The sequence below is a fragment of the Dendrobium catenatum genome, unplaced genomic scaffold (assembly GCF_001605985.2).
Source record: "Dendrobium catenatum unplaced genomic scaffold, ASM160598v2 fragScaff_scaffold_1579, whole genome shotgun sequence".
In the NCBI taxonomy this organism is placed as follows: domain Eukaryota; kingdom Viridiplantae; phylum Streptophyta; class Magnoliopsida; order Asparagales; family Orchidaceae; genus Dendrobium; species Dendrobium catenatum.
The window spans coordinates 231,952-249,066 of NW_021320041.1; the positions used below are offsets into that span (position 1 = coordinate 231,952).

At 31.7% G+C, this 17,115-nt stretch overlaps 1 protein-coding gene across 1 annotated transcript; it reads right to left on the minus strand.

Moving 5' to 3' along the window:
- Positions 1-15,802: 15,802 nt before the first annotated feature.
- Positions 15,803-16,677, minus strand: LOC110109345. Its single transcript, XM_020840368.1, has 2 exons — positions 16,550-16,677; positions 15,803-16,430 (listed from the first exon to the last, which is right to left on the minus strand). The coding sequence occupies exons 1-2, from the start codon at positions 16,675-16,677 to the stop codon at positions 15,803-15,805; spliced, it is 756 nt and encodes a 251-aa protein (XP_020696027.1).
- Positions 16,678-17,115: the final 438 nt, after the last annotated feature.

The window sequence follows — 17,115 nt, forward strand, 5'->3', positions numbered from 1 at the left end:
TTGAAATGAGTATGATGTGAGAGCTAAATTATTTTCTTGAGTATGATGAGAGAGCTAAAGAGTCTCACTTGACTGCCATTAAGAGAATCCTTAGATATCTTCTAAGCACTCCAAACTTAGGATTTTGGTATCCTAGGCACAACACTTCCTTTGAAATCTTAGGATACTTAGATTCTGATTTTACAAGATGTAGGGTAGATAAGAAAAGCACTACTAGGGCAATATTAGCTGAGTGCACTCTTCCTATATATTTTTTGGCAAAAGCGGTGAACACCGTGTGTTATGTCTTAAATAGGATAAAAATTAGCAAAAAAATTGAATAAAACACCCTATGAACTCCTTATGGGTTGAACACAGAATCTCTCGCACTTGCATGCCTTCAGTTACAAATGTTTTATCTTAATCAATGGAAAATCTCCCTTTGAAAAATTTGATCCCAAGACCGATGAGGGTGTCTTCTTAGGTTATTCATCTATATGTAAGGCCTATAGATTATTTAATGAGATAACCCATATAGTATTTGATGAATTAAATAAGTCCTCTGAACTTAAATTTGAAGAAGATGAGGTAGAAGTTATTCAGGGAGTAGAGACTATGACCATAGGGAGAACCTCAGATAGACTTGCCTAAAGAATGGAGATACTCTTCTAGTCATCCTAAATAATTAATCTTATGAGACCAATCAGAAGGTGTGAGAACTAGGCATAGACTTAGGAAGGAGGTTAGTCATTCTATAATAGAACCATCAAGTATAGACCAAGCTTTAGGAGATGAATTCTAGATCCTAGCAATGCAAAAAGAATTGAATAAATTCTCTATGAATAATGTATGAGAATTAGTCAAGAGACCTAAAGAGCATAGTGTAGTGGGAACAAAATGGGTCTTTAAAAATAAGGTGAATGACATAGGAACCATAATAAGAAATAAGGTCAGACTAATAGCTAAGGAGTATAACTAGATTAAGGGCATATACTTTGAAGAAACCTTTTCCTTAGTAGCTAGACTAGAAGCCATAAGGGCGATCTTAGCCTTTGCTTGCTTCAAGGGTTTTAAGTTATATCAAATGGACATTAAGAGTGCTTTTCAAAACAGGGTAATCAAAGAAGATATTTATGTTGTGCAACCCCCCAGTTTTGAAAACTCATAATTTCCAAATCATGTATTCAAATTAAAAAAAGGCACTGTATAGTTTAAAGTATGCACCTAGATCTTGGTATGAAAGACTTATCTCACTCTTACTAGTTAGAGGATTTGTTAAGGGTATTGTAGACACCACCCTCTTTCTATAAAGGGTAAATGATGAAATTCTCATTATTCAGATTTATGTAGATGACATTCTGTTTGGATATTTAGATAATATCTTGTGTGATGAATTCTAAAAAATAATGAGGAATGAGTTTGAAATGAGTATGATGAGAGAGCTGAATTATTTTCTTGAGTTTGAAATGAGTATGATGAGAGGGCTAAAGAGTCTCACTTGACTGCCATTAAGAGAATCCTTAGATATCTTCTAAGCACTCCAAACTTAGGATTTTGGTATCCTAGGCACAACACTTCCTATGAAATCTTAGGATACTTAGATTCTGATTTTAAAAGATGTAGGGTAGATAAGAAAAGCACCTTTGACACATGTCAATTTATAGGACAATCCTTAGTTTCTTATGTTGAACCCGTATAGGTTGTTAAAGCTAAGAAATTGTCCCAAGGCTAACCAAGACGTGGGGTTAATTGGTAATTTAAAAATTCTCTTGGATTTTTTAATAAAAAGATATTTAAATAAATTTCTAAATTGGATTATGTTTTGAAACAAGCTTTTCAATCACAATAACAAATTCCTCTCTTCCACCAATCCCAAGTGCGGCAGAGAATCATCATTCTTTTATACCCTCTAAGTGGAGATAGAGAACCATCATCCTTTTACACCCTTCAAGTGTCGGCAGAAAACTGTCATCCTTTTACACCCTCCAAGTATTGGTAGAGAACCATCATCTTTTTATACCATCCAAGTGTTGACATAGAACTGAATCTTCTTCAAAGATCTTCTCTCGAGCAACTAGAAAGAAGAAAAAGAAGAGTTTAACAAAAAATTAAAAGAGATTCTTACCTTTGAGTAATCTTGTGAACACTTCACACTCCACTTATAAGAACACTCTCTCAAACACTTTCCCAAACTCACTCTTTCACTTGATTTTGAAAAATCATGAAGAATAACTACTTTTCACATCAGTTTTTAAGGACCTTTTATGTGAAAGACAAGAAAAATTGTCCAGAAAATTGAAAATTTCCATTTTGAGCATATACGATCATATAGTATGATTGTATATTTGTACATACAAATAGTTCAAAAGTTATTGTGTACGAACCTTTTGTGAATCTGAACAAAATAATTTTTTACATGATGATCGTCTAGTATGAACCAAATTCATATTATACGAATAGTTATAAAATATTTCATCTTCGTCTAGATGATAAGGGACCCCACATTTTTATACTCTAGACGTGGTCTGTATGAATGGGATATCATATAATTCGATATGTTCAGAAAATTTTCAAGTTCTTCGGGATGAAAAAGAACCCATCCAATTCATACTCCAGACGGCATCTATACGAACATGACATTGTACAATATAATCCATTCAGAAAAATTTTGAATTCATCTGGTCTAAAAGGTACCCCTCCAATTTATACTCTAGACGGCGTCTGTATGAATACGCCATTGTATAGTATGATCTATTAAAAAAACTTCGAATTTGTCGGGATAAAAAGACACCTATCTAATTTGTACTATGGATGGCGTCTATATGAACACAACATCATACAGTATGATCCGTTCTGAAAAAATTTGAATTCGTCTGGATGAAAAGGGACCCATCCAATTCATACTCTAGATGGCATCTATACAAACACAACATCGTATAATATGATCCATTCATAAAAACTTTAAATTCATTGGGACAAAAAGGGACCTATCCAATTTGTGCTATAGACGGCGTCGTACGTACAATCTTGGGATCATACGGGACGAAAAAATTTTCATATGGATGAACGATAACATCCAAAATAAAATAACTTTTCATAAACACATAATTTATGAAGCATCATTTCATACAAACTTTTTGACCAAACGATTGTAGAGATGAATATGTGTTCATTAGGAACAATCAGTTATTTAAGATCATTTTAATGACGGTTAGGTTCGTCCCCCATAGAAAATGTCGCCTGGATCATACAGATGAAATGAACGTTCGTACGTACGATAAGTTATAATAATTGATTTTACCTAGATAACTCTTTACATGTGTATATATAAATGTATACAGATCATACAGGACAATGAGGTTATCATACAATACGATCTATAAAGTAAAATCAAGATTCACGCTGTGAACTCCAAAAATAATGATTGATATACTACAAAATTTACATGGTACGAAAATAATTTTGTATAGTATGATTAAAACATTTTAAAAAATCAGCATTAAAACTAGAAAATAACTTTTGATAAATGATACATGTCAAAAAACAAACACAACACAAAAATAAAAAACACACAAATAAAAACATTTACAAATAAAAATAAAAACACACATAAGAAACATATTATGTTTGCAAAAACCTCTATCTATGCATTAAGATATATCACACCTAAACTTGTTGTTAAGGTGCTAAACATTTTAAAGGCTAGTGATTTTATAAAAATGTCTGCAAGTTAATTTTCAGTTGAAACATGATTCAATTCAATTTCTCCTTTGGCTACATGATCCCTAATAAAATGATGCCTTATGTCTAGATGTTTGATTCTTGAATGTTGAATAGAATTTTTTAAAATATAAATCGCACTAGTGTTATCATAATAAATTGGAATTGTGCCTATTATAAATCGTAAAACAATCAACTATTATTTTAACCAAAGAACTTATGCCAGATAACCTCCTAAGGTAATGTTTAAGCTTCAACAGTAGATAGAGCAATAAAATTCTATTTTCTACTAGGCCAAGAAACTTTATAATTTCCTATAAATTGATAAGTTCAAGTTGTACTCTTTCGATCAATCCTACAACCTAAAAAGTCTGAATCATACTAAGCCCAAGGTGTATATTTCAATCCATGTAATATCTTTTTTAATTTATATATATGATTAGGGGAATTTAAAACTTTCAAAACCTAGAGGTTGTTCAACATAAACATCCTCTTATATCACCCCATTTAAAAAGACACATTTAATATCCATTTTAAATAAATTAAATCCTTTAAAATAGGCGAAGGCTAACAAAACCCTAATTGCTTCAAGTCTTGCTACAGGGGAAAATGTCTCCTCAAAATTAATCCCTTCAATTTGATTATACCCCTTAGCCACCAATCTAACCTTATTTTTAATAACAACTCTTGTGTCAATCATTTTATTTTTAAATACCCACATAGTTCCAACTATACTTTAATCCTTTGACCTTGCAATCAATTCCCAAGCATCATTTCTTATAAATTGATTTAATTCTTCTTGCTTGACCAAAATCCAAAATTCATCTATAAGTGCTTGTTTTACATTTATGGGCTCTATCATTGAAATAAAGGTAGAATTATTAACTTTTTTACTAAGTCCTTGCCTAGTCCTAACGCCCTCTAGGTTCACCTAAAATCAATTCCTTAGGGTACTTTTTTGAAAATTTCAAATCTCTAGGCAAAGGGTTTTCATTCCAAATTTTCTTCCAAGTCTATTTTCTCAATCCTTTGGGAGTTATTCTCTAAATCATATTCTTCCAAATTTGGCTCTTCTAAAATGCTAGATTTATCAAATACAACATGTGTGGTCTCTTCAACTACCAAAGTTCTTTTATTAAATACTCTAAATGATTTCCCAACGCTAGAATATTCAAGAAAAATTCTTTCATCTGATTTTGGATCAAATTTTCCTAAAAGAGATTTTTCATTATTATGTATGAACACCTTGCATCTAAAAACATGTAAATGTGATAAATTAGGTGTTCTCCCATTAAGAAGCGCATAGGGTGCTTTATTTAATTTTGATCTAATGTTCACCCTATTTAGAATATAACATGCAGAGCTAACCGTTTTAAACCAAAAATATTTAGGAAATGAATATTCTTTTAATATGGCTCTAGCGGCTTCAATTAATATTATTTTCTTCCTTTCGACTACCCCATTCTGCTTAGGTGTCCTTAGTGCAAAGAAATTATGATCAATTTCATGTTCTTTATAAAAAAACTCAAATTTTTTATTTTTAAATTCACCTCTGTGATCACTTTAAATTGATAGAATTTGACATCCTAGTTTTGTCTAAATTCAAGTAAAAAAATCTCTAACTTCCTCAAATAATTCACTCTTATGAAATAAAAATTTAACCCATGTGAATCTCGAGAAATCATTAACTATCACAAATTCGTATACCTTCCCTCCTAGACATATAGTGCTAACAGATCTAAAAAGATCCATATGAATTATTTCTAATGATTTACTAGTTCTAAGATCCTTAGTGAAATATAATGAATATTTTACCTATTTTCCTAATTGACATGCATCATAAAGGTGATCCTTAGTAAAGTCTAGTTATGATATATCTCTAACCTGTTCATTTTGGGTAATTTTCCTAAGATTTTTGATTCTAGAATGACAAAATATCCTATGCCATAACCAAGATTCATTAGAAATTATTTTTAAACAAAAATCATTAGAAGTTTCAATACTGTTCAAATCTAGCATATAAATATTATTTACCCTTGTTCCATGCTATAGATCATTTCTATTTAGGCTTAATATACAACTAGAGGGAAAACATTTAACACTATACCCTTTACTTAACTAATTATGCTTTAAGCCTTCTATAAGTAAAACATTCTCAATGAAAAAATTATTCAAGTTTTCGATCATACCTGTGGCAACCACTTTCCTATTGGTATTATCTCATAGTGTAACCTTGCCTCCATTCCTTACTTTCAGTGATATGAATTATATAATGTCTCCAATCATATGTTTCAAACAACTGATGCCTAGGTACTAAATACTCTCATGAGGTCTTATATGAGAGTGTAATTATAAAATAATCAAATATTATACTTGGGAACCCAAATAATTTTGGGTTCTCCTGTTGACAAAATTAAACTGGATGCATGTATGATATGACTTATTTTATGCATCTTAGGTCTGCACACTAAATGAGTTTTTTTATGTAAAGCATAAGTGTGTGAAATATGTCCAAACATCCCTCAAGTAAAATATTTAACTCCAGGAAAAGGATTTTTCAATCTCTTATAATAAATCTATCTCTTCCTAATTTTTAAGATTTTTGACCTTAAAATAGGATTGCTAAAATCTTGAAGTGTAGGGATTATCCTATTTTCCTCAAGAGCTTTCACTATCACTTTAAGAAACGAGTTTGCATCTTCTAACACAGTGTTATCATATTTTAGATGGTGCTCTCTATTCTCAGATTCATTCCTAAAATCTTTAAATTCTTTTTTCCTATTTAATATAGGATGATTTTAGTAATTCATTTTGCTTATTCAAATAATCAAATTCATCAAGTAAGCTCATATGGTTCTTGTCTATATGTGCGTGATCTTTCCTAAGGGTTTCATGCTTTTTTTGTAATTCTTATGATTCTAAGTTTAATCTAGGATGCATTTTCTTGAGTTTTCTATATGCAGTATAAATTCTTTCAAAAACTTATAGCAATTTATTATATGTTAATTCATATACATCTTCTTGATCTAATTTATCAAGGTTATTAGACATTAAGCACAAGTTGGTAACTTCTTCTTCCTTTTCTATTTCTGATGTATCGAAAGCTAAGTTTGCCTAGAAAGCTCTCTGAAATCTCTTCTTGCCCTTCTTCACAGTTGCTTTCTCTACTACCTTCTCCTTATTTGGAGTGGCTTTAAGATTAGGGTAATATGATTTTATATATCCAAGTTTCCTGCATTCATAATAAATCACATCATTAAAAACTTTAACATTTTTGTGAAACTTACCTTTGTTTTACTATTGGCGTCTCCTTTGCTTCCTTTTAAGAAAACTCTTGAAATGCATTATTATCAAGGCAATGTTATCCTCATCCTCATATTATGATTGATCACTCTCTAAGTTATCCACTTTCAGTGTTATGTTCTTCTCCTTTCGTTGTTCTCCAACATCAATCTTCCTTTGATCACTCCTTGCTCATAAGCAATTAGTGATCCAAAGAGATTATCAATAGAATAAACATTTAAGTCCTTAGCCTGTATAATAGTAGTTATTTTAGCATCATAAATAGTAGGAAAGTAACGAAGAATTTTATTAACCATTTCAGCGTTCATTAATTCCCTACCTAATGCATGCAAAGAAGTGTCTATTTGAGTAAATCTTATGACATGTTAGAAATGGATTCATTGGATTTCATGTGAAATAATTCATAGTCATGTAACAAGATATTCAATCTCGATTATTTTACTTCATTAGTCCCTTCGTGTGAAATACAAATCCTATCCTAAATGACCTTTCCACTTTTGCAAGTTGAAACCACGTGTAATCTTTTTTTTGATGAAACTGCCAATTGCATTAAAGTAAGAAAGAAAGCCTAAAACAAAAACTAAGTGATAGAAATCCTATCACTTTCCTCCTTTAACAAAGAATAAAAAACTAGGAGGAACCTTATTAGTTTCTAAAACATCCCAAAAGAAATCTCCTTTCAAAGCATAGTTAGCTCACCAATGATCTAACTTGTTACAACTCCTATTAACAAAATGAAACAGAATTATCTCAAATCCATTCAGAAAGTCCAAGTCCTCTCTCATTAAATGATCATCCAATCAATTTTCATGACCAATCGAGTTTTGTAAATGCCTTATGACATTAAAGTTGTCTCCTTCTATAATCAAACCTTTAGCATCCATCTTCCAATCCTTGATAACTCTTCCCAACAAACAAAATGCCAATAACTCCAAGTATCAAATGTACCAATGCATAACCAAGAATCCAAAAGAAAGAAGAATCCTTCCTTTATGATATCTAAACGATAACATCCAAAATAAAATAACTTTTCATAAACACATAATTTACGAGGCATCCTTTCATACAGAGTTTTTGATCGTACGATCGTACAGATGAATATGTGTTAATTAGGAATAATCATTTATTTAAGATCATTTTAATGACGGTTAGGTTCGTCCCCCACAGAAAATGTCGCCTGGATCGTATAGATGAAATGAACATTCGTACGTATGATAAGTTTTAATAAATGATTTTACCTAGATGACTATTTACCTGTGTACATATAAATGTATACAGATCATACAGGACAATGAGGTTATCATACAATACAATCTATAAAGTAAAATCAAGATTCTTGCTCTCAACTCCAAAAATAACGATTGATATACTACAAAATTTATACGGTACGAAAATAATTATGTATAGTATGATTAAAACATTTTAAAAAATTAGCATTAAAACAAGAAAATAATGTTTTATAAATGATATATGTCCAAAAACAAACATAAAACAAAAGTAAAAAACACACACAAACAAAAACATTTACAAATAAAAACAAAAACACACATAAGAAACATATCAAGTTTGCAAAAACCTCTATCTTTGCATTAAGATATATCACACCTAAACTTGTTGTTAAGGTGCTAAAAATTTTAAAGGCGAGTGGTTTTATAAAAAATGTCTGCAAGTTGATTTTCAGTTGAAACATGATTCAATTCAATTTCTCCTTTGCTACACGATCCCTAATAAAATGATGGCTTATGTCTATATGTTTGATTCTTGAATGTTGAATAGAATTCTTTAAAATATAAATCACACTAGTATTATCATAATAAATTGGAATTGTGCCTATTATAAATCCTAAGCCAATCAACTATTATTTCAACCAAAGAACTTATGCCAGATAACCTCCTAAGGTAATGTTTAAGCTTCAACAGTAGATAGAGCAATAAAATTCTATTTTCTACTAGACCAAGAAACTATTTAATTTCCTATAAATTGATAAGTTCCAGTTGTACTCTTTCGATCAATCCTACAACCTGAAAAGTCTGAATCATAATATCCAATAATTTTAAATGAAGAGCTATACTTAGGATACCAAATCCTTAAGTTATGAGTTTCTAAAAGATATCTCAACTTCCTTTTTACTGCTGTCAAATGTAATTCTTTTAGATCTGATTAAAATATATCACATAAATAAATACTAAATAAAATATTTAGTCTACTAGCTATCAAATAAAGCAATGATCCAATAATTTCTCTAAATTTTTTTGATTAGTAGATTTTCCCTTTGGGTCCAACTGAACTGAGAAACTCATTTGTGTACTTACTGGTTTAGCATTGTCCATTTCATTCTTCTTAAGAATGTATTTAACATACTTTGACTAAGTAAGAAATGTTGCCTCCTCAATTTGCTTAATGCTAAAACCAAGAAAATAACTTAAATATCCCATTAAGCTCACTCAAATTCACTACTCATTATTTTTGAAAAATCATCGCAAATATTTTTATTTGTAGACCCAAAAATATTATCATCAACATAAATTTAAATAATGAGTATATCATCTCCTAATTTGTTCCAAAAAAGAGTGATGTCCACACTTCCTTTTATAAATGACCTCTCTAATAGAAAAGTGCTTAACCTCTCATACTAAGCCCTAGGTGTATATTTCAATCCATATAATATCTTTTTCAATATATATATATGATTAGGGGAATTTAAAACTTTCAAAACCTAGAGGTTGTTCAACATAAACATCCTCTTATATCACCCCATTCAAAAAGACACTTTTAAAATCCATTTTAAATAATTTAAATCCTTTAAAATAGGTAAAGGCTAACAAAACCCTAATTGCTTCAAGTCTTGCTACAGGGGAAAATGTCTCCTCAAAATTAATCCCATAAATTTGATTATACCCCTTTTTCATTTTTTTTTTTAAAATACCCACTTAGTTTCAACTATACTTCAATCCTTTGACCTTGCAATCAATTCCCAAACATCATTTCTTACAAATTGATTTAATTCTTCTTGCTTGACCAAAATCCAAAATTCATCTAGAAGTGCTTGATTTACATTTATTGGCTCTATCATTGAAATAAAGGTAGAATTATTAACTTTTTTTACTAAGTCTACACCTAGTCCTAAGCCCTCTCTAGGTTCACCTAAAATCAATTACTTAGGGTGCTTTTTTGAAAATTTCAAATCTCTAGGCAAAGGGTTTTCATTCACCAAATTTTCTTCCAAGTCTATCTTCTCAATCCTTTGGGAGTTATTCTCTAAATCATCTTCTTCAAAATTTAGCTCTTCTAAAATGTTAGATTCATCAAATACAACATGTGTGGTCTCTTCAACTACCAAAGTTCTTTTATTAAACACTCTAAATGATTTCCCAACACTAGAGTATACACGAAAAATTCTTTCATTTGATTTTGGATCAAATTTTACTAAAAGAGATTTTCCATTATTATGTATGAACACCTTGCATCTAAAAACATATAAATGTGATAAATTAGGTGTTTGCCATTAAGAAGCTCATAGGGTATTTTATTTAATTTTGATCTAATGTTCACACTATTTAGAATATAACATGCAGTGCTAACCGTTTTAAAACAAATATATTTATATAGTAAATATTCTGTTAATATTATTCTAGTGACTTCAATTAAAATTCTATTCTTTCTTTCGACTACCCCATTCTGCTTAGGTGTCCTAGGTGCAAAAAAATTGTAATCAATTTCACGTTCTTTATAAAAATACTCAAATTTTTTATTTTCAAATTCACCTCTATGATCAGTTTAAATTGTTAGAATTTGACATCCTAGTTTTGTCTAAATTCAAGTAAAAAATCTCTAACTTCCTCAATTAATTCACTCTTATGAAATAAAAATTTAACCCACATGAATCTCAAGAAATCATTAACTATCACAAATTTGTATACCTTCCCTCCTAGACTTACAGTGCTAACAGATCCAAAAAGATCCATATGAATTATTTCTAATGATTTATTAGTTCTAAGATCCATAGTGAAATATAATAAATATTTTACCTATTTTCCTAATTGACATGCATCATAAAGGTGATCCTTAGTAAAGTCTAGTTATGGAATATCTCTAACCAAATCATTTTGGGTAATTTTTCTAAGATTTTTCATGCTAGCATGACAAAATATCCTATGCCATAACCAAGATTCATTAGAAATTATTTTTAAACAAAAATCATTAGAAGTTTCTATACTGTTCAAATCTAGCATATAAATATTATTTATCCTGGTTCCATGTAATAGATCATTTCTATTTAGGCTTAATATATAGCTAGTGAGAAAAAATTTAACACTATAACCTTTGTCACATAACTGTCTAATACTTAACAAATTATGGTTAAAGCTTTCTATAAGTAAAACATTCTCAATGAAAAAATTATTCAAGTTTTCGATCATACATGTGCCAACCACTTTCCTAGTGGTATTATCTCCCAGTGTAACCTTGACTTAATTCCTTGCTTTCAGTGATATGAATTATATAGTGTCTCCAATCATATGTTTCGAAAAACTGATGTCTAGGTACTAAATGCTCTCATGAGGTCTTATATGAGAGCGTACTTATAATATAATTAAATATTATACTTGGGAACCCAAGCAAGTTTGGGTTCTCCTCTTAGCAAAATTAAAGTAGATGCATTTATGATATGACTTATTTTATGCATCTTAGGTCTCCACACTAAATCAGTTTTTTTATGTAAAGTATAAGTGTGTGAAATATGTCCAAACATCCCACAAGTAAAATATTTAACTCCAGGAAAAGGATTTTTCAATCTCTTATAATAAATCTATCTCTTCCTAGGTTTTAAGATTTTTGACCTTAAAATAGGATTACTAAAATCTTCAAGTGTAGGGATTATCCTATTTTTCTCAAGAGCTTTCACTGTCACTTTAAGAAAAGAGTTTGCATCTTCTAACACAGTGGTATCTTATTTCTGATAGTGCTCTCTATTCTCAAATTCATTCCTAAAATCTTTAAATTCTTTTTCCTATTTAATCTAGGATGATTTTAGTAATTCATTTTTCTGATTCAAATCATCAAATTCATCAAGTAAGCTCATGTGGTTTTTGTTTATATGTGCGTGATCTTTCCTAAGGGTTTGATGCTCTTTTTGTAATTCTTACGATTTTAAGTTTAATCTAGGATGCATTTTCTTGAGTTTTCTATATGCAGTATGAATTCTTTCAAAAACTTCTAACAATTCATTATAGGTTAATTCACATACCTCTTCTTGATCTGACTTATCAAGGTTATTGTAAGTATAAGTTGGTGACTTCTTCTTCCTTTTCTATTTCTGATGTATCCAAAGCTAAGTTTGCCTAGAAAGCTCTCTGAAATCTCTTCTTGCCCTTCTTCACAGTTGCTTTCTCTTCTACCTTCTCCTTATTAGGAGTGGCTTTAAGTTTAGGGCAATCTGATTTTATATATCGAATTTTCCTGCATTCATAATAAATAACATCATTAAAAACCTTAACATATTTGTGAAACTTACATTTGTTTTTCTATTGGCGTCTCCTTTGCTTCCTTTTAAGAAAACTCCTGAATTGCCTTGTTATCAAGGCAATGTTATCCTCAACCTTAGATTGTGACTGGTCACTCTCTAAGTTATCCACTTTCAGTGTTATGTTCTTCTCCTTTTGTTGTTCTCCTAAATCAATCTTCCTTTGAGTCACTCCTTGCTCATAAGCAATTAGTGATCCAAGGAGATTTTCAATAGAATAAATATTTAAGTCCTTAGCCTCTATAACAGTAGTTATTTTAGCATCATAAATAGTAGGAAAATAATGAAGAATTTTATTAACCATTTCAATGTTCATTAGTTTCCTACCTAATGCATGCAAAGAAGTGTGTGTTTGAGTAAATCTTATGACATGTTAGAAATGGATTCATTAGATTTCATGTGAAACAATTTATAGTCATGTAACAAGATATTCAATCTCGATTATTTTACTTCATCAGTCCCTTCGTATGAAATACAAATCCTATCCTAAATGTCATTTCCACTTTTGCAAGTGGAAACCCACATGTAATCTTTTTTTTGGTTGAAACTGCCAATTGCATTAAAGTAAGAAAGAAAGACTAAAAAAAAACTAAGAGATAGAAATCCTATCACTTTCCTCCTTTAACAAAGAATAAAAACTAGGAGGAACCTTATTAGTTTCTAAAACATCCCAAAAGAAATATACTTTCAAAGCATAGTTAGCACACCAATGAGCTAACTTTTTTCAACTCCTATTAACAAAATGAAATAGAATTACCTCAAATCCATTCAGAAAGTCTAATTCCTCTCTCATTGAATGATCATCCACTCAATTTTCATGACCAACCGAGTTCTGTAAATGCCTTATGACATTAATGTGTGTTCTTCTATAATAAAACCTTTAACATCCATCATCCAATCCTTGATAACTCTTCCCAACAAACAAAATGCCAATAACTCCAAGTATCAAATGTCCAAATGCACAACTGAGAATCCAAAAGAAAGAAGCATCCTTCCTTTATGATATCTGAAAATACCTCCAACCCCCGCTTCATTAGAACTACATAAAGATGCATCTATGTTCACCTTAATCCATCCGGGTGGAGGGGGAAGCCAAGAAGAAGAAGTCAGGATATAATGATGGTTAGCACCCCAGTTGTCTAAATATAGATTACCTCTAGATGATATAGATGCATAGGTAATAGCATTAGTAATAATAAATCCAGCTCCAAGCTCCTGGCCTTAATAAACAAGATTGTTTCTACTCTTCATTGAATGAAAAACCAAAGCATAATACTTTTTTTGTAATGAAAAGATCCACCTTCCCTTGCTTCCTCAAAAACTTTAAGCATTCTTGTAAACTATTGAAAATAGGTAAGGAAAACCCCCATCGATTATTCATTTAAATTACCTGAATTAGTTTAGAACACTTAACAGCCACATGCTCCACATCTTCCTTCATATCACAACCTCTTGGACAAAGGCTATTATCTAACAATCTTTTATGCATTAAGAAATCCATCGTAGGTATAACATTCTTCATGAGCCTCCACCAGAAATATGATACTCGAGGACTGAGATTCAGGTCTTTAATGCATTTCCAATCTTGTATCACCGTTTGTTCATCTTCTTCCAAGTTTGCGTTGTTGTATCTTGCTAGAGAAGAAATTATTTTTTTCCAGAAAAGCTTCTCAACAGCTCCAGTTCATCTTCAGTAATATCTGTTCCAACCTTTGTTTTATAGATCACCTTCACCAGTTCTTCCCCAAAAAACTCATGCAGTTTCTCTGGTATCCATCCTCCATCCAAAATAAAACATGATAGATTTAGAAAATTTTCATCCCCCATTGATATGAATGTAGGCCATCTATCTAGTCTTTTATCTTGGACCCAAATATCCTTCATAATATGCACCGATACCCCATCTTTGATATTCCACCTCACAATTTTCCTTAAAGCCTTTGCTCCACTCAGCATTAATTTCCATATTGGAGAAGAATTTTGCCTTCCTTCCTCATCCCAGACACTTCTACCATACTTAGTTGATAAGGATTTACTAAGCATAGAATTTGGTTTCTTTAAGAAATTCCAAACCAGCTTAGCTCTTAAAGGTTTGATCATATCCACAGCTGAATGAATACCAAGTCCTTCTTGGCTCTCCGGTTTGCATATGTCCTTCCATGCCACAAAATGTAGTCCATTATTCCCATTGATTTTGTTCCCTAGAAATTCCCTACACATCTTATAAAGCTTCTTTAAGATACTCAAAGGAACCAGAGAAATTGATGTGTAGAAGACATGAATAGCTTGCAACACCGATTTGATAAGAATCACCCTGCCAGCCGAAGAGATTTGTTTTTCTCCCAAATGTCCAATTTATAGGCTGTTTTCTCTAATAGCTTTGAGAAGTCTGCTGCTACAAACCTCCTTAAAGAAATTTTATTGCCCAAATAATTGAACTCTTTGACCTCCATGAACCCCATAAGTCTAGAGATATCCCTCCTCCTTTCCATATTCTTGCTATAAATGATAAAAGATTTTGAGATATTTACTTGTTGACCCATCCATCTATAATATTCCATTGTGATTTTCTTGATCCTCCTTAAATTTCCCATTTTAGCATTAGAGAATATCAATATGTCATCTACAAATAACAAATGAGAAATCCTGGGAGCCAAAGGGGCTACTTTCAAACCCAAGTTCCTTCCCTTAGATAAGAAGGCATTAGTAAGTAGTTGGGAGCATAGAATGAATAAGTAAGTCGACAATGGACAACCCTGTTTAAAGCCACTCCTTCCTCTAATTCCTTCCAAACCAACACCATTAATTTGCACCAAGAAGACAGGGTCAGTAACACACTCCATTATGAGGTTGGAAAACCTTTCTGGAAAACCAAAATATCTTAAAACTTGCCTAAGGGTATTCCAGGCCATACTATCATATGCCTGTTCCATATCCGGTTTGATTGCCACCAATCCTCTTTTAGATTTAGAGAACCTGAACTAATGAAAAAGTTCCTGTGCAAGAAACAAATGCTCCGATAAATCCCTCCCTTTTATTAATGCCACTTGTTCCTTAGATACTAAATAGTGTATCACTTTCATCATTCTATTTAACAGCACTTTTGCCACAATTTTGTAAAATTGACATGCATAAGCCTATTGGCCAAAAATTTGAAGGAGATAGAGGATTACTTACTTTGGGGATAAGCACCACCAATGTTTCTTTCCATTTGGAAGATATTTTACCCGAATTAAAGCAAAGTTGAATAGCTTTCCACACATTCATCCCAATGATCTTTCAGTATGCTTTGATAGAAGAGTAGGTTATTCCATCCACCTCTGGTGAAATGTTGTTGCTAAGTTCTCTAATCACCTCTTCAACTTCTTCAATAGAAAAAATAGCATCAAGGATTTCAGCTCTTTCATGTTTAAGGAGGTTCTCATTTAAGGGCCAATTTTCCAATTGACAGTCCCTAAGCTTCCATTTGCTGTAGAAAAACTCAGAAAAATTTCTCCTAATAATTTCAGGATCCTTTATCAGCTCCCCATCATCATTCTTCAATTCCTTAATCAAATTACCATTCACAAAGGCATGAAAGAAACTAGAATTCGAATCCACTTCCTTCATCCATTTGGCTTTATCCCTTTGTCTCCACCATGTATTCAACCGTGATAGAGTGCAGTTAAACTCATCGACTTTGGATCTAAATAACAGAGCATTGCTGTTCAAAAACTGCTGGTCCAGAGCTTCTTCCAGCCAAAGTTTCTTGATCTCATCCTTCGATTTTTCCTTCAATTCCTCCAGCTTTTGATGCTTTACCTTGCTAAAAAAAAATAAGGCTTTAAGAACCCTTGACAGTCTCTTATTTAATGCTTCCATATCATCTCCTCTCACTGATTTAGCCCAAGAATGCTTGCCACCGAGACTGCAGCAGAATAAGATAACCAAACATCTTCAAATTTATGAAATCTAGTTCTATAATTTTGCTGATTAAACATCTTAAATACAATTGGACAATGTTCTAAATCAATTCTTCTTAAATGCCTCACTGCCGCTTGACTAATCAGCTCCAAGGCTTTCAAGTTCAGCATACACCTATCCAGCCTCTCCAAGATTCGGGCACTGCCACTCTTATTATGACACCATGTAGATTTTGAACCAAGAATACCCATCATGTAGATCATTTATATTCATGAATGACTTCATCTCCAATGGTCCAAGTGAGAAAGAAAATTTCTTTCCACCTTTTTTTCATCTTGAGATAGTATACAGTTGAAGTCACCTCCTACCACGGAAGGAACCTCTGACTTCAAATACCCATCCAGGGAATCCCATAATTATCTTCTACCATGCATATCCCTACTACCATAAATAGTTGCTACCATCCATATACCTTTATTGAACACCTTTAACTCACCAACCACACACTGGTCGGAGGCTTTCAATAAGGAAAATGATGCAAAATAAGATTTCTAGATCACCAGAATCCCTCCAGATTTTCCTCTAGACGGCAAAAGAAAATACTCCCAAGCTTCACCCAAAAACTTGCCAAACTCTTCCTTAGAAAGCAAAGATATCTTAGTTTCAACAATCCCCACAAAAAAGACATC